We start from the raw sequence: 25,967 nt of genomic DNA, 5'->3' as shown, positions 1-25,967 counted from the left end.
GTTAAGGATCTGGTATTGCTGTGAACTGTGGTGTAGGTCACACACGAGGCTCAGATCCCATGTTGCTGTGGCCGTGGTGTAGGCCGGCAGCTGTAGCTCTGATTCAACCTCTAGGTTCCCTAGCCTGGGAACCTCCATATGCCTTGGGTGCGACCCTAACGAGACTAAAGACAGACAAATAAATAAATAAATAAATAGATAAGTTATTTTAAAAAATTGAAGTTTAGTTGATTTATGATACTGTATTTGTTTTAGGTATATAGATAGCAAAGTGATTCAGTTTATTCTTTTATTCTTTTTCATATTCTTTTCCATTATAGGTCATTATAAGATGTTGAATACAGTTCCCTGTGCTATAGTTAATAGGTCTCTGTTGTATGTTTTATATATAGTAGTGCTGTTAATCCCAAACTTCAAATTTACTTTTCTCTCCCCACCCCCCACCACCCTGCTGTCCCTTTTGGTAACCCCAGTTTGTTTCCTGTGTCTCTGAGTCTATTTCTGTTTTGTGAATAAGTTCATTTGTATCATTTTTTTTTTTAGATGCCACATATAAGTGATATCATATGACATTTGTCTTTTCCTGTCTGATTAACTTCACTCAATAGGATAATCTCTAGGTCCCTCCCTGTTGCTACAAATGGCATTATTTCTTTTTCTTTTTTTTTTTTTTTTTTTTTATGGCTGAGTAATAGCCTGTGGTGTGTGTGTCGGGGGGGGGGGTGTGTGTGTGTACACACGTACTACATCTTCTTGATCCATTCATCTCTAAGTCACTTTGTTTTATTTATTTATTTATTTATTTTTGTCTTTTTGTTGTCTTTTTGTTGTTGTTGTTGTTGCTATTTCTTGGGCCGCTCCCTCGGCATATGGAGGTTCCCAGGCTAGGGGTCGAATCGGAGCTGTAGCCACCGGCCTACGCCAGAGCCACAACAACGCGGGATCCGAGCCGCGTCTGTAACCTACACCACAGCTCACGGCAACGCCGGATCGTTAACCCACTGAGCAAGGGCAGGGACCGAACCCGCAACCTCATGGTTCCTAGTCGGATTCGTTAACCACTGCGCCACGACGGGAACTCCTAAGTCACTTTGTTTTAAACATAAGCACATTCTCTTAGGAGATAAAATTCTCTTTTCATATGCACACAGCCTATCTCTGTGTGCTTACCTCGTGTTCACTGGTGGAATTGGTAATATGAAAGCTTCAAAAGTGCTTTATATCCAGGAAGGAACATGCGGTACATATTCATAGTATAGGACACATTTGGGTGTCTGATGCCATGATTAAGGCACCATAGATAAGTCACTAGTGTTGTGAATCTATTAAATGCGTTTAGGCTGTTGATCAGTATCAGTGTCAGTAAATATATTGTTTACTGTTTTGGAAGTAAATCTCTGTTTTGGGAGTAAGGGGATCTACACACTTGTAGTTGGTCAGGCTTCCTAGAAGAGTATTTACTCATAGAAAAATGTTTGCAATGGCACATGCTATGAGACTTCTATTTTGAGATGATGAAACGGGGTCTAGGCCATTCCTGAATCTGAGCCAAGGAGTCAGGAGTTATCCCTACAGGGGAAAAGCATAAAGATCACTTAGTTGTTGGACATGTGATGCTGGCTTGACTGTGACACTGTCTTGCAGGAATACTGAATAATATGTAATGCATCTAAATCATATGCAGAGAGATTTTTCTCCTTGAGCGTATCTCTGAGAGTGCTGAAACTCAGATCCCGGTTTCTAAGCTAGCCAAACCCACGGCAACTGAATGGCAACTGCCCCGCCTCCCCCCGCTTTTGTCTTTTTAGTGCTGAACCCAAGGCATATGGAAGTTCCCAGGCTAGGTGTCGAATTGGAGCTCAACCTGCCAACCTACACCTCGGCTACAGCAATGCTGAGTCCGAGCTGTGTCTGTGAACTACACCACAGCTCACCGCCAATGCCAGGTCCTTAACCTACTGAGCGAGGCCAGAGATTGAACCTGCATCCTTGTGGATACTAGTCGGGTTTGTTACCACTGAGCCACGACGAGAACTCCACATCAACTGCTTACTTTTTTTTTTTTTTTTTTCTTTTTAAGGCCACAGGTGTGGCATATGGAAGTTTCCAGGCTAGGGGTTGAATCAGAGCCAAGCTGCTGGCCACAGCCACAGCCACAGCAACTCAGGATCCGAACTACGTCTGCGATCTACACCATAGCTCACAGCAATGCTGGATCCTTAACCCACTCCATGAGGCCAGGGATCCAACCCCTCTTCTCATGGATACTAGTGGTGTTTTGTTACCGCTGAGCCATGACGGGAACCCCCACATCAACTGCTTTTAACTTTCAGCTTTCACCTACTTTCTCCCTGCTGGGCACCATAATGGGAGGGGTGTATGCCTTGATACTGGCACAATGTCCAGAGGTGTGGATACTTTTAGTATTTCCACTTAAAAATTATCTCCTTTAATTTTTATGATTTTATTTTTCCCATCCTCACCATAGGTGAGGAAACTGAGACTTAAAGAGATTTGAGCAACCTAAATTCTTTGAAGAATCAGGTGATGGAGCTGAACTTGTTTTTTTTCCATCTTTTTTTTTTTTTTTTTTTTTTGCCATGTCCACAGTATGCAGAAATTCCTGGGCCAGGGATTGAAGCTGAGCCATAGCAGCAATCCAAACCACTGCCATGACAACACTAGATCCTTAACATAGCTGTGCTACAAGGGAACTCCCAACCTCTGTCCTGGGTTGTCCCAGGTGTTAGAAGCCGAATCCTAGTGGTTCCTAAAACCCAAAACGACTTTAGGGATATTATGAGATGATTTTAGGCCGTGTTCCTTGAAGGTCTATTCTAATACCAAGCAGATGATGTTCTTTATAATTTTTTTTTTTTTAATCCTAGTAATGATGTTAGGGAGAAAGGCTCAATTTGGTGCTAATAGGTCTCTAACAACTTCCTAATGTTTGTTAGTTTCCCTTTGTAATTAATAAGGGAATGTGGACCTCAGGGTCTCGATAAAAATCAAAGGACTATATTTTTGTTGCATTTATTTTTAGTTACTGTTTATGGCAGGGTGAAACTGATGGTTCATCAGAGGTAATGCTAAATGTTTCCTTTTCTAAAATTTTAGTAAGCAGTAAAATTTACTCTTCGTGGTGTACAGTTCTGCATGTAGGTTTTGAGAAATGCATTGTCCTCCGATCTTGGTCACAATCAGGATGTAGAACAGTTCTGTCTTCTCAGCCCCCACCCCTTCCCCTTTTCCCTTGGCTGTCCATTTGTAGTCAGCCCTAACCACTCACCTGGCAACAACTGGTTTATTCTCCTTCCCTATTATAGTTTTGTCTTTTACAGAATATCACTGAAATGGAATCATACAGTCTGTAGCCTCTTTTTCATTTTTATTTTTTATTTAAGTATTTGATTTAAGTGTTGTGGTGGTTTGCGGTGTACAGCAGAGTGATTCAAGTATACATACATCCATTCTTTTTCAGATTTTTTGCCCCATAGGTTAATACAGAATATTGAGTAGAGTTCCCCATGCTATACAGTCGGTCCTTGTTGATTATCTCTTTTATACATAGTACTGTGTGTATGTTAATCCTGAACTCTTAGTTTATCCTTCTCCCTACCTTTCCCCTTTGGTTACTGTAAGGCTGATTTCAAAGTCTTTGAGTCTGTTTCTGTTTTGTAAGTTCATTTGTATTATTTTTATTAGATTCCACATATAAGTGATAACATAGGATATATGTCTTTCTCTAATTTACTTCACTTAATATGATAATCTCTAGGTCCATCCATGTTGCTGCAAGTGACATTATTTCATTATTTTTTTATGCCTGAGTAATATTCCATTGTATATATGTACCACATCTTTGTCAGTTCTTCTGTTGATAGATACTTGGGTTGGCTTTTTTTTCCACTTAGCAAAATGTCTTAGAGATTAATCCCTGTTGTTGTGTACATCTGTACTTTTGCTGAGTTCATTGTAGGGATTTACCACAGTTTATCCATTCACTTAAGGGCATTTGGATTGTTCACAGTTTGGGTTGATTATGCATAAAGCTCCTATAAACATTTGAATATAGAATAAATATATTTATCCTGTTTTCTCTAGGATAAATATGTAGGTGTGATCCTTTCTCTAGGATAAATACGTAGAAGTGTGATTTGGGGTCACATGGTAAATGTATGTTTAACTTTTTAATAAACTGCCAAACTCTTCTCCCACTGGCTGTACCATTTTATATCCTTACCAATAATGTATGAGAGTTCCGATTGCTCCATGTTTTTGCCAGCACCTGATATTGTAAGATTTTTCAAAAGAATTCTCTCTAATAAGTATGTGGCTAGCTGTTAAGCATTCCTTTTTACATGGATATATTTGTTTTTTAAACAACTTTGACTTGAAGGGGAAATATTGCATAAATAGTACTGCTGGGCCTGAGATATGGCAAAAATTCTATGCACAATAAGTCAAGGGAGTGAATTTGGGGAAACAAAATCTTCTACTCTGCTCCATCAACCAAAGAGTAGATGATATGAGGCTATCGTGGATATCTGCCCAATTTCAATCAATGTAAACACTTGTTTTGTTATAGAAATTTATACTTTTTCCTTAACATGGAGGTAGTTGCCTTGCCTATAATTTAGGTTAGATTTGGATCAGCAGGACCCAGATGAATTTCACATCAGGTGATATCACTGAGTATTAACACTTTAATCTTAGTAATGATCACTCTATTAGCAGTCTGGCCTCGAGACCAGTTGGGCAGGTGCTGAGTGATGGCTTGCCTCAAAACCTAATGGTGTTGGGAACACATAGCAGAAGGAAATAACTTATTAAATGTGTCTCACCTCTAGGATTTTTTTGTTGTTGTTGCCTTAACTGGGCATTTCAAGCGAACTTGTAGAATAAGCAGAGAGAGCAAATGAGCTCTGAATCCAGTTTCCTTTCAGTAGCTGTAGTTTGTGGTGTTTGATGAGAAGGAAGGTCATTGCCTGATTTCCTCAGCAAGGATCATTCATGTCAGGTACACTGAAAGTTTATGAACCATAAAATGTGCCTCAGAAGAAAGCAGCCACTCAGGCTTTCAGTAGCAGACTTTTGGGGGCATCGATAATTCATACTGAGAAAGTCAGCAGGGCATAGCTCAAATTAATTTATGATCTGGTGGCAAACAAGGCTGGTGGTATTCACTACTCTGGTGCAAATGTTATTAAATAGTAACACTTTTTAAGTGTTTGGGAGTTCCCCTTATGGCTCAGTGGTAACAAACCCAGTTAAGATCCATGAGGACGCAGGTTCAATCCCTGGCCTTGCTCAGTGGGTTAAGGATCCAGCATTACCATGAGCTGTGGTGTAGGTTGCAAATGCGACTTAAATCCCATATTGCTGTGGCTGTGGTGTAGGCTGGCAGCTACAGCTCTAATTCGACCCCTAGACTGAGAACTTCCATATGCTGCAGGTGTGGCCCTAAAAAAAAAAAAAAAAAAAAAAGGACTCTATTTAAGGTGTGAACAGTTTGAGGTTGAAGCAAAATCAGGCAGAAAAATAGTGCCACTTTCTCCACTTTATTTGTAGTATATTCCTGGGAGCCTCTCTCCTTTGGCACATTTTCGCCAGGACTAAGCTAATGAAGATACTTGAGTAGGACACCCAAGAATCCAGACTTTCAAGATTTCTTAAGTAATTACTTTATTTGATGTATAAAATGCCAAAAACAACTACATGCACAATGTTACAGAGAGCTTTAAAGAAACAATTATTTTTTCTCTCCCCATTTCTAAGCCCACCCTCCTGAGGTTACCACTGGTAAAGGTTTATTCCACCCATTTAACTGTTTATTAGCTCATAAAGCACCCATTAAGGGCTTTCTTTTCTATTTTTCAGTAAAATGCAGTGATTTTTTTTGCATTTTATATCACTCAAATCTACATTCCTGATATTCCTCTGAACCTAGTATTCTTTACATAAACAAAAAAAACAGTTTCTAAGGGTGAATCTGCCATATTTCATTCAATCACTCCCTTATTCATAGGCACACCATTTTTTAATTTGTTTATTTTGTAAGGTTGCTTTTTTTTTTCTTTTTTGGTCTCTTTTTCAATTTTTATTTTTACTATAAATGGTGATATCAGAAATATCTGTAAGTTTTTTGTTTGTTTGTTTGTTTGTTTTCCCTAAGAGACCATAGCCAATAGGAACCTAACAGAATTTTTTTTTTTTTTTTTTTTGGCCGCTCCTTGGAATATGGAGCTCCTAGGCCAGGGATCAAATCCAAGCCTTAGAGGAGAACCAAACCACAGCCGCAGCAACACCAGATCCTTAACCCATTGTGCTGGGCCAGGGGTTGAACCCGCATTCCAGTGCTCCCAAGACGATGTCTCTGTCAATGCCGCTGTTTCACAGCGGGAGCTCCCCAGAGGTTTTAATACACAGCATAAAATGTGATTAGATCATTTATCAAAGCATATAAGAGTTTTTAAAAGGATGAATTTCCTGTGTGAGTACAAGATTCTGCAGTTTGGTCTGTTTCTTTTTTTTTATTTTGAGAGCTGGAGGTGCCTTGGGGGCATTGTAGTGAATGTTGTACTGAAAATGCCATCCATGGCATTTGGGTGAACTTCACTCACCAATCTGGTGTCGACCATATGGCCACATGTAGCTATTTAAATATAAAGTAATTAAACTAAGATAAAATTTAAATTCAGTTCCTTTGTCACATTATCAAAAACCACATGTGTACAGATGTTGAACTATAATGAACTATAATGCTGTACACCTGAAATATATATAATTAGAAAAATATTAACCAGATGTGTCTAGTGGCTACCATGTTGAGACTCAACCATATGGAACATTTCCATCATGACACAAAGTTCTAACTTGGACAACAGTGGTTTAGAATGAGGGATGCTAAAGGCAGATTGTCTACTTTCAAATCACACCTCAGCCCAGCTTACTTGTTATGTGACCTTAGGAAGGTTACTTCTCCGAGTATCAGCTTCCTCATCAGTAAAATGAGTATAATAGCAATCCTTCTGTTTCTTAGAAAGATTACATGCAGTGGTATTGATTAAGTGCTTACCACCTAGCCTAAGGCATAAGTAAACATTCAATAAACAGAAGGTATTATTTTTTTTCCTAGTGTTTGATAATCTCTTTCTCTTTTATTTTCTTCTTATTAAAGGCAAGGAGGTAGGCACTGTGTTTGTTTGTATAAAGCTAATAAATGCAAGATATTGTTGGCCTAATTTCTAGCTAGACCAGCAGAAGGCATCGTTGCAGGCTTAGAAATCCCTGTTTGTCAGCCTGGTGATTTTTTTTTTTTTTTTTAATATGCTGTCCCTGAGAAACATGATAGAATTTGTTTTACTTCTCTTCTGCCAGGAAGTAACCCTTCTGGCTTTGTTAGAAGCCTGGTTTGTAATAATTGTACCCACCCCAGATGGCTCCTGAAAACCCTTTGAAATGCCATCTGCCAGGCGTGTGTCCAGCAGGCAGCCTGTCATTCTGCTGGAAGAAAAGAGGGGGCGGGGTCCCCTCCCAGGCCCTTTTTCCCCAGCGTCACTGAATGGAGCCTGGTCATGTTGGCCCAGACCCAAGCCGGGTTGCTTAGAGGATAACTGGGAGGAAACCTCCTGCCAGCCTGCAGAGAGGAAAGGTTTTGTCTGGGTAATAAACCCTGAAGGCTTGGTGGGTGGGGATTTGCCCACCCCTCCCCCTCTTCCTCTGCTGCGCAAAGGCCATTTGAAGCTTATTTATTTCCAAGGGAAAAATGGGTATCTCCCAGTTTCATTTTTCCTCTCACATGTAGATTTTTCAAGTTCTTGATTACGTTGAATCCTTCCAGGAAATTAAGACCCAGAGGTTATCATTGTCTTTAAAGTAAATCTCACAAATTGGTTCTGAAAACATGGTTGGAAGAAATGGCAAAGATAAGATGGCTTACAGGAGTGAAAAAAATAAAAACAAAAAACAAAACCCAATATTATCTGGTATAGAAGACTTCAAAAACCCAACAAATCGTTTGTTTGGTCTCATTTATCCTAGTTTGAGGAATAATAGGGATGGGAATTGGGGATGGATTTAGGTACTAGAATCTTGGTATGGAGGCCAAGGATGAGACTTGCCACAAAGAACATATTTAGGACAGATTCTTTCACAGCAAGTTTCGAAGTGATTCTATTCTTGCCCTATGCTGGAATTTCCCAATATGATGTAGGCTGTTTGTGTTTTCTGAGTAGCTGGCTGAACAGCTTTTGCACTTGGCTCTGAGACATCACACCCTCCTCTGGCTACTGCCTCTTAGTCTCCTTTGAGACTCTCCCTCCTCTTCTGTTTCTAAAAATTACAAGGTTGTGTGTTCAGCTCAAACTTCTTGGCTGCTTTTTCTACACTCTCTCTCCCTAGATTCTCTCTCTCTCTCTGTCTCTTGGCTTCAAATGCCATTGGTTTACTGATGACTTCCAAGTTCAGGGCCCAACCATCACTTTGATCTTCAAATGTACCAAATCAACTGTCGACAGCTCTCTACACTGAGGTGTCCAATGGGCAGCTACAATTTGACATGTTTCAGAAGCAAACCGTTAATTTTTTTCCCCCTAAAAGCCATTTCCTCCATGTTTGTGATCTCTGTAAATGGCATAGTCAATATGCCCAAGTCAAAGAATAAAATACCAGTCCTTATTTCCTACACACTCCATCTGCTCTATCAACAAGTTGTCTTCCAAATATGGACTGAGCGTGGCCTGATGAGTTGGTGTGCTTTTAATTCCATCTAGAGAGTCTATCGCGTGGACTGTCTTCCCATTCTTCCAACTGATCACAGTTTGTCATAGAAATGTGATGGCTTCTTACCACCTCCCTCCTGCTGTTCTTGTGCCCTGATTTTTTTTCTCACCTGGACACAGTGATAGCCAACTAACTGGTCTTCTTTTTTGTTTGTTGACTTCCGGTTTTCTTTTTTCTATTTTTAAAATTTAATTTTTATTTTATGTTGGAGTATGGTTGATTTACACTGTTGTATTAGTTTCAGGTGGAGAGCTAACTGGTCTCCTTGCTTCTATCTTGCCCACCTCCCATCCTACACTGCTGTCCTCTGTCAAGTTCAGTGATCTTTTAAAAATAAATCATGGTGCCTACTGCTGAAAACCCTCTAGTGACTTCCTATCATGCTTAGAATAAAATGTGAAATATTTGCTCTGGGTGGCCTGCGTCATCTGGTCCCTTGCATTCATTTCTCACCTCTTTTCCATTGCTCTGCTGCAATTACTCTGAACTTTTTGCCCTTCCCCTAACATGCTAAACCTATTCCTACTTCAAAGCCCTTGGCCTTCTCTCTTTCATTCCGCCCCCCGCAACCCCATGCTTTTCCCATCACCTTTGCATGGCCCTCAGTTTAAATGACACCTCCTTACCTAGGATTTTCCTAATCACCTATCTAAAGTAGAGAATGGATGTGTATACATGTATAACTGAATCACTTTGTTGTACAGCAGAAATTATCACAAACTTGTGAATCAACTATACTTAAATAAAGCTTAAAAAAAAAGTAGCTCTCCTATCCCCTGTCTTGCTTCCTTCCTCCAAGACAGTTTCAGATACTTGAAATTATATGCTGCATTCATAGACATATTTATTTTTTATCTTTTATCTTTCATAGTACAATAGAAATTCCATTAGGGTAGGGGTTTGGGCTTATTCAGTGCCTAAATTGGTGCCTGGCAGGTATCTGGGACCTCAGTAAATGATTCTTGAAAAAAAAGAAACATAATAATGTATGTAATTTTATATATACATATAAAATTAGTATATATAATTTGAAGTATAATATTCTACCAACTCATTTCATTCTAGTAATAACCTAAATTATGGTATCTGAGAGCAGTCATGGAGCTAAGCCTTCTAAAAGTCTTATCTCCTTCAGTATACACAACAGATCTCTAGTGTAGGTAATATAATTGTCCTTATTTCACAGATAAGGAAACTGAGAAGGAACAAAAGCTGAGAAACATGCCTAAGACCACAAGCTGGGCTTGTACGTGGTCATTCCCACTCTGTACACCTGCTCGACAACAGTACGTGGTACTCTTTATGCTTCAGGAGTGCCCATTGTGTGCCTGACATCGGAGATATAAATTTAAATTTTGTGAAGGACCTCAAGGGACTTGTCATCTGCCAGGGGAGCCAGAAATGGAAATGAATTAGGGAACAGTTCAAGAGTAGACTTTGGGACACTACACAAGCAGTAGTATAAAAATTTTCTCTTTACCAGAAAGTCCCAGGGTGCTGGGCATAAGCCAACATTTGCAATATAACTTCCCTGGACACTTTGTAGCGCTTTACAACACTTAGGTTTCAGATATTAAAAAAATTTGGCTTACTTCAAAATGTATTTAGCCTGAGTAAAATATGCAACAAATGTTGAGTTGAGGGTATTTTTGATTCAAGAGAATTCTTTTTTTTTTTTTTTGTCTTTTGTTTTTTTAGAGCCGCAACCCCAGCACATGGAGGTTCCCAGACTAGGGGTCGAATTGGAGCCGTCACCACTGGCCTACACCACAGCCATAGCAACACCAGATCTGAACCACGTCTGTGACCTACACCACAGCTCGTGGCAATGCCGGATCCTTAACCCACCGAGTGAGGCCAGGGATTGAACCTGTGTCCTCATGGGTACTAGTCAGATTCATTACCCCTGAGCCATGCCAGGAACTCCTGATTCCAGAGAATTCTGAATATTCACTGTAGTTGTGTGGAAATTCACATAGGCAGGTGATAAAAACTGCACTCTGCCACGAACATTGTAGCCACCGAGTGCATACAGTTGGTTATTGAATTGCTTTGGGGAGATTCAAACTAGGACTAGGGAAAAATCCCTGCTTATCATACCTGAAAGCATTAACCTGAAAGCCTAGTAAAATGAGCCATGTTGATTATGTGCTCTAACTTGAACATAGGAGCAAAAATCATAAAAGTTTGCTCTTTTTTGGTCTCCCCTCACATTTAAAATAGGTTCCTGGCAAGCACTACATAGTTGCTTCTTGGTTTATTTTCTTTGTTAACTTTGTCTAGAAACCACATTCTTTCCACACTTTTGGTTGAGGTTGGGCTAAAATGATAGGCCTGCAGCCCAGCATCTGAGCTGGGTGACTTGAATATTCTAGAGGCTCTGTGTTATTTCTTCATAAGAAGAATTGTTATATTTATTAGTCTTTGAGAAAATGGCTAGATGAATTTAGGGGAGGTATTTTCTAGCAAATGCAGTGTCCTTTTTCTCCACTCAGAACTTATGGGTGGCCTCTTTTTGCCAAACATATTAATTACATGAAAAGCAGCAACATTTTAATCCCTGGGCGGTATCCAGCCACAGATCTTGGGCAATTGAATTTCTCTAGTGATGTGTTTATGCAGTGGGTGTCATTTTCTTCAAAAGGGTTTGTTGCATTGGAAGTTGATGGATGTATTGAGGAGCACAAGAATTTTGAGGCCGGGGATAAAAATATAAACTCCTTAGGCACTGAGCTTAAGGTGGATAACTTTTCAGAATTTACTGGAGTCCTAAAAACTGCTGATTGTGAGTGTTGTCTGTATAAAATCCAGTTCCCCCTTTTCATTCAGTGCAGTTTTTCTTTTTTCCTTTTCTTTTTTTCTGTTTTTAATGATATACATTTCCCTGGGTTGCCTAGCTGTGTTGGTTTTCTTTCTTTCTTTTCTTTTCTTCTTTTTTTTTTTTTTGAGAGGCCCAGTGGGGAGGTGGGGGAGGAGAGTGACAGTGCTCTTTTGCTGGAAAGAAGACTTGTCTCGGTAGGTGGTTCTGTCATCTTAGGTACACCAGCTTACTGAACAGGTTATTTTAATTACACCTGGATGGGTCGCTTCCTGTTTCACTAGACTGATGATTTCTTGTCCTTCGTCTTGCTGCAGGCACAACCCGGTCTCCCAGAGAAGGAGAGGTGCCTGGCGTGGACTATAACTTTCTGACTGTAAAGGAGTTCTTGGACCTCGAGCAGAGCGGGACTCTTCTGGAAGTTGGCACCTATGAAGGTGAGCTGATCTGTGTGGCAGCAGTAAGATGCCTGTCTGCTGGGTATTTCAGAGGATCTGGAACCATCTAGGCAAAGGTGTCCTGTGGACTAAGGAAGTCTGGACATCTGTAGAGAATTGCGTTCCCCTTGATGTGATTAATAATAAGAAAATATGTGGAATAAGGCTTCGTAGAATTCTTTTAAAATAATTTTTTTTGTGCTAAAGTTTTCTCCTTTAATTTATTGACTTAAATGTGTGTGTGCGCGCGCATATGTGCGTGCATTTGTATTTGTGTGTTTCATATGGGCATGTATAATACTAGAAAGAAGAATAAGAATCATGGTCAGTCATAAAATGCGACTTTACAGGTCGTGTTGTTTTAATCTCCAAGGACTGGAATGTCACCTTAAACTACCAGTCGATACTTAATGTATTTTTTGGGTAGATAATGTGTTTACGTGCTTCATAAAGCAGAATCATTCCAAGATATTTGGGATGTAAATGACTTCATAGATCAATCTTTCACCTGCCTAGCTTCCAGTTCTTCTTTCTCCAGCTATTACAGTTATCAGTTTATGATTACTCTTCTGCAATTGTTTTATGTCAGTACAAACACACATGTGCAGGTGTACACACACTCATGTGTTTTATATGTGTGTTCTGATTTCTCCCCTGTTTTATACAGAAGGCAGTACACATTACATGCTATTTGGCATCCTGCTGTTTTACATAATAATATGTCTTAGAGGTCTTTGCAGTTTAGTAACAGAGCACTTTTTGCTTTCCTTTTTCGGTGGCTGTACAATCTCTGTATGGATAGACTATATTTATTTAATGAGTTCCCTTTAGGTAGACATTTTTAGTATTTCAAAACAGGGCTGCATTGAACAGATGCTGACTCACAGACTTTGAAAAACTTATGGTCTCCGGAGGAGACAGTTTGGGGGGTGGGGGGATGTGCTTGGGTTGTGGGATGGAAATCCTGTGAAATTGGATTGTGATGATCATTATACAACTACAGATGTGATAAATTCATTGAATAATAATAAAAAAAGCAGGGCTGCATTGAATAACATGGACATAAATTACTTCACAGAGGTGAAAATAAATCTGTAGGATGAGATGTTACAAGTTGGGTTGGAAACCCTAAGCCAAATGTGGGGGGAGATTAAACTTGTATTTTCTGAAAACAATATTATAGCCTGATTGCTCTTCTGAATGTTATTATTTGAGACAGAAGGGCACAATATGATACTATTAATAATAAGTAGGTCAAGTTATGTTGCTATGTCTACTCTTATAAGCTCTCAAAATTCGGATTTATTGGACGATCATGGTGTCATTTTCAAGATTAGACTTAAAAACAAAGGATGAATAGGAAGCGACTATTAGTTTATTAGGTATATTATAGCTTTGATGTGATAGTTGCCCCTGTTCCGGGCAGTGGCTAACAGTTAAGTAATGATTGTGAACCTTGGGGATGCTAATTCTGGTTTGATGTGTTTTTGGAGCATTATCTTTGTGCCCACTGCTCATTTCCAAATTTTGAATAGACGCTGAAGCATGTTTAGGTGTTAATCAAGTTCCCGATTGTGAATTCAGGAAGATTTCCTTAAGAGTATTGATGATTACTAGCTGTTGTGGTTTCCTTGAGGTATTGGGATGGGACTGGTGGTTGGTGGGCTGGCAGGGGTCTGAAGATGCTGGAATCAAGAATGATTTATTAAGGCTTTGCAATAGGGTGAGGGAAGAGAATGGGGGTTGAGTAGGTGTACCAGGAGCTTCTTCAATGAGTAATTATCTTATAACTGTGAATCTGGTAAAAAAAAAAAAAAAATTCCAGTGGCTGAGAAAAGAGCAAGTGTGGATCCTTTTGGTTAAGAAAGTGAATTGTCCTATCCGAACTCAGTTATGGAGCCCTTTAGGGGAGCTTGAGTCCATAATATATATATATATGGCAAATGGACTATATATATATATATAAAGTCCATTTGCCTTTTTGGAGAGGCTCAGGGCTACAGTGGCTGCGAAGAGCCAGAGGGTATTGGGTTGACATAGAAAAGCATGTAGTTAGACAACAGCTTGTCTGGGACAAAAAGAAGAAAATCAACTCATTTTATTGAGGTGTTGATGTTACAAGTGATACTTAGGTGGAGTCACTTGGTTTTCCCATTAGTTTTATCGCTTTGACGAGGGTAGCTATTATCTCTGACTTTTTAGATGGGGAAGCTAAAGCCAGGTCCTATTCAGGAGCTTCCTCAAGGTTGTGCAGCTGGTTCTTGAATGCTAGAGTAAGGGAACAAACCCAGCTGTTGGACTTCGAGATCCCATGCACTTTCCTGAAAACCCCAAGAAGAATAGTCTGGATATAACTAAAAAGTTAGAAAAACAGCCCATTAGGACTTTCACCCAGCTTCTTGATGGGGAGCAACAGGAAAAAGTGGTTTTCTTTCCAAAAATGTCTTATCATCTTTAGTTAAAACTGTCTTTCTGTGAATGTCGCTCAGTTATTTTGGGGTTGAAATCCTCTTCTAGCTTGTGTTAATCCACCCCATGTTTTAGCCATTTGACTGTGTTCTGCAGCCTTTGACCTTCGGCTGTATAATTTTCCTACCATAGAAGATGGCTCATCATTTTTGGGAACCAACTAGAGTGTATCATGTTGACTCTCATAAGCTGCAAGTGAAATGGAATTTTTCTTAAAGGTCAGATACTGTCATAGGACTAAGGCTGCAGAGCTTTGAAAGAGCTTTCTCTGTCTTTGCCTCCCCTGGACCAGCCCTTGGAAGGTGGCTCTGCGTGTTGGACACCAGGCATGCGACTGGGCTGTGGCCCTGCAGAATTTGAGCCTCAGCTCTGCTCTTGAGCTGTGTACCCTCCGGCAAGTTGCTTAATGCACCATGTCTCCATTTTCCCTTTGGTAAAATGAGGATAATAATAGTGCTTTCTCATAGGTAGGATTAAGTACAGCAATAATTGGAGGGGGCTGAGCACAGCATCTGACACATGTAAGCTTTCCATCAGCATTAGCTCTTATATTGACACACATAACTGGTCCGAAATTGCCACCCTGGTGGATTCCCCCGCCCCCCTTTCTGCTGGTGCAGCAGTACTTCCTGGGTACTCACTGTCTGTTTCCCCTGTTCACATTTTTTTTCCTCTTGGCCTGTCTTGGTTCCAGAGAGGAAAAGTTTGCACAGTCACACAAAACACTTTATAAACAGTTTTAAGTAGAAGTAATAAATGAACATGATGGAATATTTGGTAAAGAACTTAAACATATTTAAGCCCAAGTTGCTTCTCCTCCTCCTTACAGCAAACCATCTTTAAAGGGCTGGTGCAGGAGTTGCCGTTGTGGCTAGTATCCATGGGGATGCAGGTTCGATCCCTGGCCTTAGCTCAGTGGATCTGGCGTTGCCGCAAGCTGTGGTGTAGGTCGAGGATGTGGCTCAGATCTGGTGTTGCTGTGGCTGTGGAGGCAGGCTGAGCTGCAGCTCCGATTTAACCCCTAGCCTGGGAACTTCCATACACCAGAGGTACAGCCCTAAAAACACAAAAAGTGGGGGCAGGGTAGCTAGTGCAAAGATTCAAACAAGTTCAAAATAAGTGTTATTGTTTATTTCACATTTAACACGTCTTAGAGATCTTTCCAGGTACCCCACATAGTTCTATCTTATTCTTCATAAATGCTGCAAAATATCCCATTGTATGAATACGTGTAGTTGATTTAACCAGCCCCTTACAGGTGGACATTTAGGATGCCCCCCCACCCTTTTTGAGTGTTTTGCAAACAATGCTGCCAAGAACATCCCTGTACAAATACCTTGACTACACTCTTTTGAATAGTTCTGTAGAGTATTTTTGTGGCAGTGCGGTTTTAAAGCCAGCCCCTCTCTGCATTCACAGTTCATTTCAACATTGTTCCAAAGCACAGGGTGTGATATATGGGACAAGAACCAAACAGCTCTGCCTCTGAAGGTGCTTATGCTTTTTAGTAATTTATTTCTGCCAACGTTTGTCTAGTATATACAACATCCAGTGTATATTATGTGCTCTTCAAAGGGATTTATGCACCCATTCAGTTAATTACTCAGCAGTTCTATGAGCTGGGTACATTTTTATCCCCATTTTACAGAAAAAGAGTATGAGGCCCAAAGGCCTATTTTATTTTTGAAGTTCATATGGTGAGCTCAGCTAGAGCTGGGATTCAAACCAGGCCTCTAGCTCTAGGGTCTGTATTCTATAGCCCCTCAGTCTTGGAAGGTAAATTAAATTTAAACAATTTCAAGAGATATGATTCTGAGAAGGAACCTACAAGGGCACCCCCAAAGCATATAGTAAGGGCACTGCATCTAATCATGTGTCAGAGTCGGTCCCCTTGAGGAAGTGACCTGTGGCCTGAAGCTTGTCATAGGATCTCATGAGTTCAGTTTCTAAGTCAGCACCAGCCACAAGGCTTGAGTCCGGAGACAACAAGTGCAGTGAACCAAGAGAAGGTCGGAAGGTTGGTCCTAGAGATGGAGGAGCAGGGAATCATTTCTTGCTTCCTGTAGAACCAGTGCCATCCAACAGAACTTTTTTCAGTGATGGAAGCATACTGTATTCTGAGCTCTCCAACATGGCAGCCACTGGCCGTATGTGATTATTGTGACTGAGAAACTGGATTTTAAGTTTAATTTAAATTAATTTAGCCTTAAATAGACACAGGTATCTGATAACTGCCATATTTTACAGGGCAGTTCTAGAATGAAAGTGTCTGCAAGGAAAGGTGAGGACCCATTCAAGTATCTTTCCCTTCTCACTCGTCCAACTTCAGAGAGCTAAGCTCATCTTTAAGCATTAAGCTGCTTTAGAAAAGCATAATTATGAATCCTCCCAAAGAGGATGGAACTACAGAGGAGTGGTGATCTTCTTTTGTGGTTTCATTCAGCGATGTATGATGGGGCGGGCAAATAGAGTGAACCATTAAAACCCCAAGGCCTGATAACCTTCCAAATATGCTCTCGGGTCCAATATTAGTTGGGGTTGGGAATTGCAGGATTGTAATATTTTAAAGCTGGAAAGCCAGTAGAGCTCATCTCTTCACAAGACAGAACTGAGATCCAAAGAGAGAATAGTCTAAGACACTAAAGGGATTTGGGGACAAAACCTGGTCAAATGCCTATCACTCTAGTTACGTCCCAGGCAGGACTGGGATGCCAGTCTTTCCCATGTCAGCACCTGAAAATGGACACTGCTCTTGTACCTAGTTTGTTCATTCATTCATTTATTCATAAAAGATAAAGTGCTGAGCAAGCAATTACGATCATTGTCCATATGGGTCTTACAGTCTAGTTCATGGGATACATAATTCAGATAATCACAGAAGTAAATAGTCATTTGTAAGTATGTTACAGTTGTAAGGGTCTAAAAAGGGGACCAGAGGATGGAGAGATTTGATGTCTGTGGAGTTGGGAAATGCTTCCCGTGTAGTAATCATCATTAGATGAGCTCTGGTGGTTGAGCTGGAGTTAGGTAGCTAGATTTAGCAAATAAAAATACAGAACACCAGTCTCACACCAGTCTCACATTTTATCTTCAACCCTACGTGGGGTTGTTAGCTTTAGACTGTGCTGGTGGTAGGGATGAAGAGCTGATTGAATCTTGAGATATTTATGTGATTTTTTATTTATTTATTTTTTTTGGATACATGCTCTTTCATTAGTATAAGTATCTTAGACAATATTGCAATTTTTAGAGGCACACCAAATTCTTATATCAACAGTATGAGATATATATGTGGATTTGGTAATGTATTGGTTATTGTAGAAGGAAGGTGGAAGATTCATGTGACAATACTTCTCCTCGGATGACTCCTAGTTCCTGTTTTAGAAAACTTGATAGGAGGTCCTGTTGTGGTTCAGCAGAAGCTGTGTTGTAGGTTACAGATGTAGCTCAGATATGGCGTGGCTGTGGCTGTAGCTGCCAGCTGTAGCTCCAGTTAGACCCCTAGCCTGGGAACTTCCATATGTCACACCTGTGGCCCTTAAAAAAAGAAAGAAAGAAACCTGGATAGATGCTAGCACCTTTTGCTAAGATAAGAAACACTAGAAAAGGCCAGGTTTCCACGATGAAATTTTCCACCCAACAGTTATGACACTGGTATACATTTCAGTATATAATGTGTATATTCCAACAGAATAGAGGCCCTCCCTGCCCATATGAGGAACCTAACTATTGCCCCTCACGGGGCATAAAATTCATTAGTGGAATTCATAATTTGTCTTGTCTTTGCAGTTTGAACTAATTCCTCACTCAGTCCCTGGCTGGTATTGACATCAAGGCAAGGCAAAAAATATAAAAATAGAAGTTTCTGCTATGGCACAGTGAGTTAAGAACCTGACTACAGCAGCTCAGGTCACTCCAGAGGCGAGGGTTTGATCCCTGGTGCAGCGCCATGGGTTAAAGCATCCAGCATTGCCACAGCTGCAGCCTGGGTCACAGATGAAGCTCAGTTTCAGTCCCTGGCCAAGGAACTTCCATACGCCTCGGGTGCGGCCATTAAATATAAAAAAGACGACAAGAATAAACATGTCTTTCCTCCTTGGCCCAACTTCCTAATTGTGGCACTGAGCTAATTTATTTGATAGGATTCTCGAAATAAATCAGCAGCACCATCTCCTTTTTGCTTTGCTTTCCTTTTTTTTTTTTTTTTTTTTTTTCCTGTTGACATTTTCGCTCAGCAAGACAGGTTGCTGCCTCAGCCAGCCCTTGGGACTTCTCTTGAAGAGAGTTTACAAGGGCTGAACTATTCAGCAGGGGTGGTTCCAAACATGCCTGTTTTACAAATGCCTCTGGGTAGAAGAGGCTGATTATACACTTTCAGCCTTGCAAAGGTTTTTACCCCCAGCATGGAAGTGCAGTGCCAGTGTGACATTTCCAGTTGGAGTTATGGGTTGCATATCTCTGCCTGTTAATTAGGAAGGGGGGATGTCAGCTTTCAATAACGTTACTGTTCTGCTTCCTAGAAGGTCTGCAGAAAGGCAGCTGCCAGGGATCTACTTTGGGGGGACACGGAGATAAAGCAGGGGTGAAGAGAGTTCTTGTTTGTCATTGAGGAAGACGAGACCGTCTGGAGTCCTGTTCTTTGGCAGGCCTCCTAAGCCTTCTGTTGTGATAAGCTCTGTTGGCAAACTCCGCCGTGGAGTGTTCTCTGTTGATAATAAAAGTAACCAAAGAAAATCTGTGCGACAATTGTCTGTTCCTCTTCCTTTGAAGACGAGGAGGCTGAGGCCAGGGGCATTTTGCTTAATTCCCTGCTCAGGGCTCCCCTGGTGTCAAGAACATAGATGGTGGAGACATAAAGATCCTTTTATCACTTAGGCATTGTGTGAACCTCAGTTACTTCATCTGAAAATGGGAATATTGATGGGCTTTTATTTTCTGTAGGATTGTTAGTAAAGATCAGAATCAGTGAATGTCTGTGTAATGAGATATGGTAGGTAAACAATAAAGGTAACTTCTTGTTAATGTTTTTTAAATATATATATATATATATATTTTTTTTTTGTCTTGTTGCTATTTCTTCGGCCGCTGCCTCGGCATATGGAGGTTCCCAGGCTAGGGGTTGAATCGGAGCTGTAGCTTCTGGCCTACACCAGAGCCACAGCAACATGGGATCCGAGGCGCGTCTGCAACCTACACCACAGCTCACGGCAATGCCGGATCGTCAACCCACTGAGCAAGGGCAGGGACCGAACCCGCAACCCTCATGGTTCCTAGTCGGATTCGTTAACCACTGCGCCACAACGGGAACTCCTAAATATATATTTTGATAATCATACCACCTTTTACATCTTAGAGCTGTTATCTGCTCCCAGCATCAGACACACTTTAAGACTGCTAGAGTTTATTACATGCTAACATTGTACCAAGCACAATGCTGAGTGCTTTATACACGTGTTCTAATTGAATCCACACAAAAACTCTGTTAGGTGGGTACTAGTCTTACCTTTACTTTATACCATGAGAACCGAGGCTGGAAAGAGAGTGAAGTCCCTTATTTTGCTCAGGGTCACAAAGCTATTAACTTATGTTACCCTTTTTGGTCTTATATTCAAAGCCAAACAGCACTGGCAAAAGCAAACATCTACTTATAGGACATGGGGCTCATTGCCCTTCTGTTTGCATGCAAATCATAGTTTTGCAGGGTGGAACAGGATAATAAGGAAAAGGAAAAAGAAAGAGATGGGAGTTTTGTGAATGATACCATCATGTGTTGAGCAAGCAAGTGACAAAGAGAAGCGATGTGGATCTGAACTAATTCAAATGTAATTGATGGACTGGAACGAAACTGCCATGAGTCATGTGATTCAAAACCAGATCCACAATATACTTATTAAGGAGCATCCTCAGCTGGGAGTCACGTGTACTGTCTCTACTTTTTCCACCTGCTCATTCTGCAGATAATCACTGAGTGACTCTGTGTGCTAGCACCCTGCTTGTTTGGGAATGCAGTGGTTGGCTAAATACTTGTGGCTCCTCCCTTCATGGAGTGAACAGTCTAGAGGTGAAGACAGATAATGATTAAATAAACAGTCTGATAAATTCAGCAAAGAGCTTTGGGAGGGAAGAGGTTCAAGCTTCCCTGAGAACCTATGCAAGAGGCGTTGGTCTCATTGGTGAAGTCAGAGGACAAGTGGGAGATGCTGGGGTTGGGGGTGGGGGCAGGAAGAAGAGGGAAAGGAAGAAGGGGGAGAAGGTGCTAGAGCTGTGAAATTGGTCGGGGCCCAAAACAAAACTAGTGGGATTAGAGCAGAGAGCAAGGGGAGCGACCATCAACTGGGTTTGCAGAGCCTGCAAGAATCACATATGCACGACCTTGAGGCCAGGGCAAAAACTGATATGCTGGCTCTCTGTGTCCTTAGGTACTGTATATAAATGTGTGCTTTACACAGAACAATAATAAGGTTTTTGCGCCCCATAGATCTTCCCCCAAAAACAAACTCAATTTTGCCTCTTGGGAGCCATGTTGCACCATTGTTAGTACATGCTCTAGGTTGCCAGCCATTGCTTCTTATCTTCAAAAGCTTGTTCTATAGGAGGAGGACAGACAAGTCATCCCTTCTGCCACCACCTGCCCCTATTCACAACTATGAAAGAAACATGGGACTAGAGGACAAAGGGCCTGAGTGCTATTTACCCTGAGCCAGCCAAGTAACCATATAGAGGGCATTTCTTCTGCTCTGAGCCTCCTAGTTCCTAATCTATGAATGAAGAATGGTTTTCTCTAACCTCTTTTCCTTTGCTACGTAAAAGGTGGTCCATGGACCAGCAGCATCAGCATCACCTGAGTGCTTGTTAGAAATTCAGAATCACTACTGAATTGACCTACTAAAGCAGACTCTCCACTTAATGGAACTATTATTTGCCCAAAGTAAGACATGGAAACAACTTGTGTCCATAGACAGATGAGTAGATTAAGAAGATGTGGTACATATATACCATAGAATACTACTCAGCCATAAGAAAGGACAAATAATTGCATTTATAGCAACATGGATGCAACTAGAGAGTCTCATACTAATACTATGAGAAAAAGAATGTGTGTGTGCGTGTGTGTGTATGTGTATGTATATATGTATGTCTGGGTCATGCATATGCTATAGAGCAGAAATTGACACAGCACTGTAAATCAGCTATACTCTAATAAAAAAAATTCCTTGGAACAGAGAAAAAGAAACCCCACATCCCATGTAGAGTGTTTGTGAAAGTCATGTTTTAGTTTTAGTGCCATTTTCACACTTCTAGCAGAGTGCCTGGCCTAAGAGGAGATTCTCAATAAGGAAATGAATGAAGGAATAGTAAATTTGTACAAAGTGAGAGGCCGTAAAGATTTGATTCATTCTGGCTTAAAACTCAGGGTTATGGTCCTCCTTAAATATTTTATCAAGCTCTAAAAATTGATTTGCAGTCCCCATTAATTTTTAAACGCATGTCAGAAAATATTTTCTTTGGCCCAGTCGTGGCCAGAGAGGGTGCCTGTTAATTAAGGCCAGCGGTGGTGGCTTCCTCTTGCATCTTCCCTGCCCACCCCTCCTTCTGCAGCTGGCATCCCTGCTGAGTGGTATCATGGAGCCACTTCTGAAAAGAGCAGTGGGAGGGAGCTGCACTTGGGAGGGAGCCCGGCCACCTCAAGACCGGGTGTGTTGGCTGACATGGGGACTGTGGGACAGTCAGGCTCTCGTGTCTTTTAGAAACTATGTAGCCTGCCAAATGATGACCCAAATGAACCTTTTCTTCATTTATAATTCTTCAAATGATTTTTCATTTCATACTGTTAAGTGATACATATACTCTTCCCCAGGAGTCTTTGGGGCGCATTCTCTGTAGGTTTGTGTTTCTGCCATGGTGAGGCTTGGCCCGGTGGTGACCAGAGGGATAAGGTGGCCAGTGTGCTGAAGGGAGGAGTTGTGAATTTAAATGCCAGGCAGGTGCAGTGGGAGAATGAATAGGTTGGGTAGAGGCAGTGGAGTGGAAGTGGTGGTCACTGTGGCAAACAGGGCAGTGCATGAGCCATCTTGCCCTTGGCTCCATGAAAAGATAGCATGGATTCCTTACGTGATCCCATTGGCCACGAACCCAGGGCCCCAAAAGTAGATTCACCCAAACAATTCCCTGAAAGACAGTCGTGAATTACTGAGGATGTTTGGTTTTTGTTTTGTTTTGTTTTGTTTTTTTGGTCTTTTTGCCTTTTCTAGGGCTGCTTCCACGACATATGGAGGTTCCCAGGCTAGGGGTTGAATGGGAGCTGCAGCCCCCGGCCTACACCAGAGCCACAGCAACACAGGATCTAAGCTGCATCTGCCACCTACACCATAGCTCATGGCAACGCCGGATCCTTAACCTACTGAGCAAGGCCAGGGATCGAACCCGCAACCTCATGGTTCCTAGTCGGATTTGTTAACCACTGAGCCATGATGGGAACTCCATGATTTTTATTTATTTATTTATTTTTTGAAGGTCTAGGTTTTCTTCCATCCTGTGTTCATGCGCCTCTATCTGCCCAGACCTTTGCTTTGCAACAGCCTTCAGGTAGTTGTCTAGATTGAGGTCAAGGTGTTTGTCTGGCAAGGGCTGTGGCAGACCAATGTGAGGAGCCACAATCTCTCTGCAGAAACCCTTATTAATTCAGTGTGTGTTCCTGGTGAGTTGGTTTTGATCACACACTTGTCACTAGCATTCATTGCCTCTAAGAGACAATTCCAAGGACTGAGACCTTACTGTTTGTCAAGGAGCACTTTCCAGCACATCCAGATTTTCAACAGAAATACTCAATTTTTAAATGTTGGTCACTAATTCAAGTTTTTAAAAATATGCTTAAAAAAAAATCTGTAGGAGTTCCCGTCGTGGCGCAGTGGTTAGCGAATCCGACTAGGAACCATGAGGTTGCGGGTTTGGTCCCTGCCCTTGCTCAGTGGGTTGATGATCCGGCGTTGCCGTGAGCTGTGGTGTAGGTTGCAGATGCGGCTCGGATCCCGCGTTGTTGTGGCTCTGGCGTAGGCCGGTGGCTACGGCTCCGATTAGACCCCTAGCCTGGGAACCTCCATGTGCCACGGGAGTGGCCCAAGAAATAGCAACAACAACAACAATAACAACAACAAAAGACAAAAAAAAAATCTGTAAAGGTAAATGGAACCCTCTGCCTTTAGAAAACCACTATAGATAGAAAAAGCTATTCTGTTAAGGCTGGAGGCAACATCGGAAATTAGAAGTACTAGAGAGGTTTGAATAATGACACTGTCTCATATTCATAACACCTTAGAGTTTACAAGGTACCTTCAAGAGCGCTACCTCACTTGATTTTCATGATAATTCTGTGAGGTTGTTAGAGCTTGTGCCACCATTCCCATTTCACAGAGAAAGTTATTACACTGAAGGTGTATAACCTGCCCAAGGTTCTTTGGTTATTGGCAGGTTTGCTTGCTTGTTCTTTTACATCATTAAAGAAATGGTACTCAGTTACCATGTGCCAAATGCTTCAGACACATTATCTCATTGATCCTTCCAACATGGTATAAAGAAACTAATTTTAAAGATTAGAAACATACACTATTAACATTAAGTAGTATTTATCAAGCCTCTTTGTAGTGAAGCCTTTTGTGTGTGCTATAGGCGTTAAATGGACCCTCTCATTGTATTCTCATAAGAGGTGCTCAAGGTAGAAACGAGGTATTCTTAGATGTCCCAGAGTTCCCGTCGTGGCGCAGTGGTTAACGAATCCGACTAGGAACCATAAGGTTGCGGGTTTGGTCCCTGCCCTTGCTCAGTGGGTTAACGATCCGGCATTGCCTTGAGCTGTGGTGTAGGTTGCAGACGCGGCTCGGATCCCATGTTGCTGTGGCTCTGGTGTAGGCCAGTGGCTACAGCTCCGATTAGACCCCTAGCCTGGGAAACTCCAAATGCCGCTGGAGCGGCCCAAGAAATAGCAAAAAGACCAAAAAAAAAAAAGAAGTCCCAATTTTACAGAAGAGAGTAAGGACTTAAAAAAAAAAAAAATGGTTTAATGACTTGTCCAGGGTTATATAACCAGTTAGCAGTGAAGCTGGGATTTGAACCACAAGCTGTCTCTTCCAAATTCTTTGTCAGTGCCATCTGCTGAGTACTGATGCCTGTACATTGGATTAACCCAAATAAAATTGCCTTTTAATAGTTTGTCTTCTGTAAGAACAGCCATTGATTATGGTTCAGCCTAATAATATGCCCTTTATCTGTCTCTAATCAATTTTAAATGAATTTCCAGAAATGGGAAAACAATGTGAATAAGTAGGTTGTTTGGGAGAGTGTGTAATTGCATTGAGAAATCTGCTAATCATTTATTAACTTAACAAAGACCCTGAACTTGACACCTGCAGAGAATCTACACATATTTGTCAAATTTAAGTAGGACTTTTCTTTTTCAAACACTTATTTTTGTCGTAAGTGTTAAAACTGAGGAAGTCTAAGTTTTAATTGATGTTTAAATGACAGTCATTTAATGAATGTTGCCTTGGTTTAATGGCCCTGAAAATTCTTGGTAATGATTGCAAAATTATTATTATAAGACTCTGAATAAAGGGTTGTATCTTTGAGTCACATTTTTCAGTGAAAGATTCTTATTTATAGATATAAATTCTTCTTTATAGTCTTACTTTAACCTCTGACTCAAAGATGTGTATGATGTTTCAGTGCAACAGTGATTCAAAGGAATTAGAAATCAATTCAGTAGAGCTTTGGCTGTACTTTTTGTTCATGGTGAAGATTACTTTTGAAATAGCTGAGGTTGTTTTGTTTTTTGTTTCTTTATTTGCCTAAACCTCAGTAACAGGCTTCAGTTCATGAAGATAGTGAACACTGAGGCATTGTTCCAACTTCATCAAAGGCAGGTCATCCTTTGGTGTAACCTTTTGAGAAATGTGGATGAGTCTTGGTTCATTTGTATGCTTGTTCTTTCCTGCACTTGTGACAGCCCCTAGAAACACACATCAATGCCCTTTCTTCACACTGATTCTACTCAATTCCTATGCCTTTATGTGGGGCACCTGAAAGAAATTTTTTGAAGAAGTTGAAGTATCACCTTCTGGGAAAGAACTGTAATGATTGAACTGAGGACAAGTCACCAGAATGTGCTTATATCAGGCTTCTGGATTCCCTCAAATTCAGACATGGTACCCATTCGTCTACCCCTCTTTTTAATATCTGTGTTCAGAGCTTTCAAAGAAAGTGGGTGTGTATATTCATAAATTTGATGATTCAAAGAATATTTTAAAGAAGTCAATGAATGAAAAAGAAATTTTAATTAAAAAGATAAAACTTAGGGAGTTCCCGTTGTGGTTCAGTGGTTAGCGAATCTTACCAGGAACCATGAGGTTGCAGGTTCGATCCCTGGCCTCGCTCAGTGGGTTAAGGATCCGGCATTGCCATGAGCT

General features: G+C 41.0%; 1 protein-coding gene across 14 annotated transcripts in view; it reads left to right on the top strand.

Moving 5' to 3' along the window:
- MAGI1 (membrane associated guanylate kinase, WW and PDZ domain containing 1) overlaps positions 1-25,967 on the top strand; it is a 676,654-nt gene that overhangs the window by 527,470 nt on the left and 123,217 nt on the right. For all 14 annotated transcript variants that reach the window (XM_047778731.1, XM_047778778.1, XM_047778819.1 and 11 more), the window contains exon 3: positions 11,920-12,039. In XM_047778731.1, coding sequence (XP_047634687.1) covers positions 11,920-12,039 — 120 coding nt within the window. The remainder of the gene's footprint in view (positions 1-11,919; positions 12,040-25,967) is intronic.

The sequence above is a fragment of the Phacochoerus africanus genome, chromosome 1 (genome assembly GCF_016906955.1).
Source record: "Phacochoerus africanus isolate WHEZ1 chromosome 1, ROS_Pafr_v1, whole genome shotgun sequence".
NCBI classification, from domain to species: domain Eukaryota; kingdom Metazoa; phylum Chordata; class Mammalia; order Artiodactyla; family Suidae; genus Phacochoerus; species Phacochoerus africanus.
Note: the sequence above shows the minus strand (reverse complement) of the source record. Positions and strands in the feature narration are given on the sequence as shown.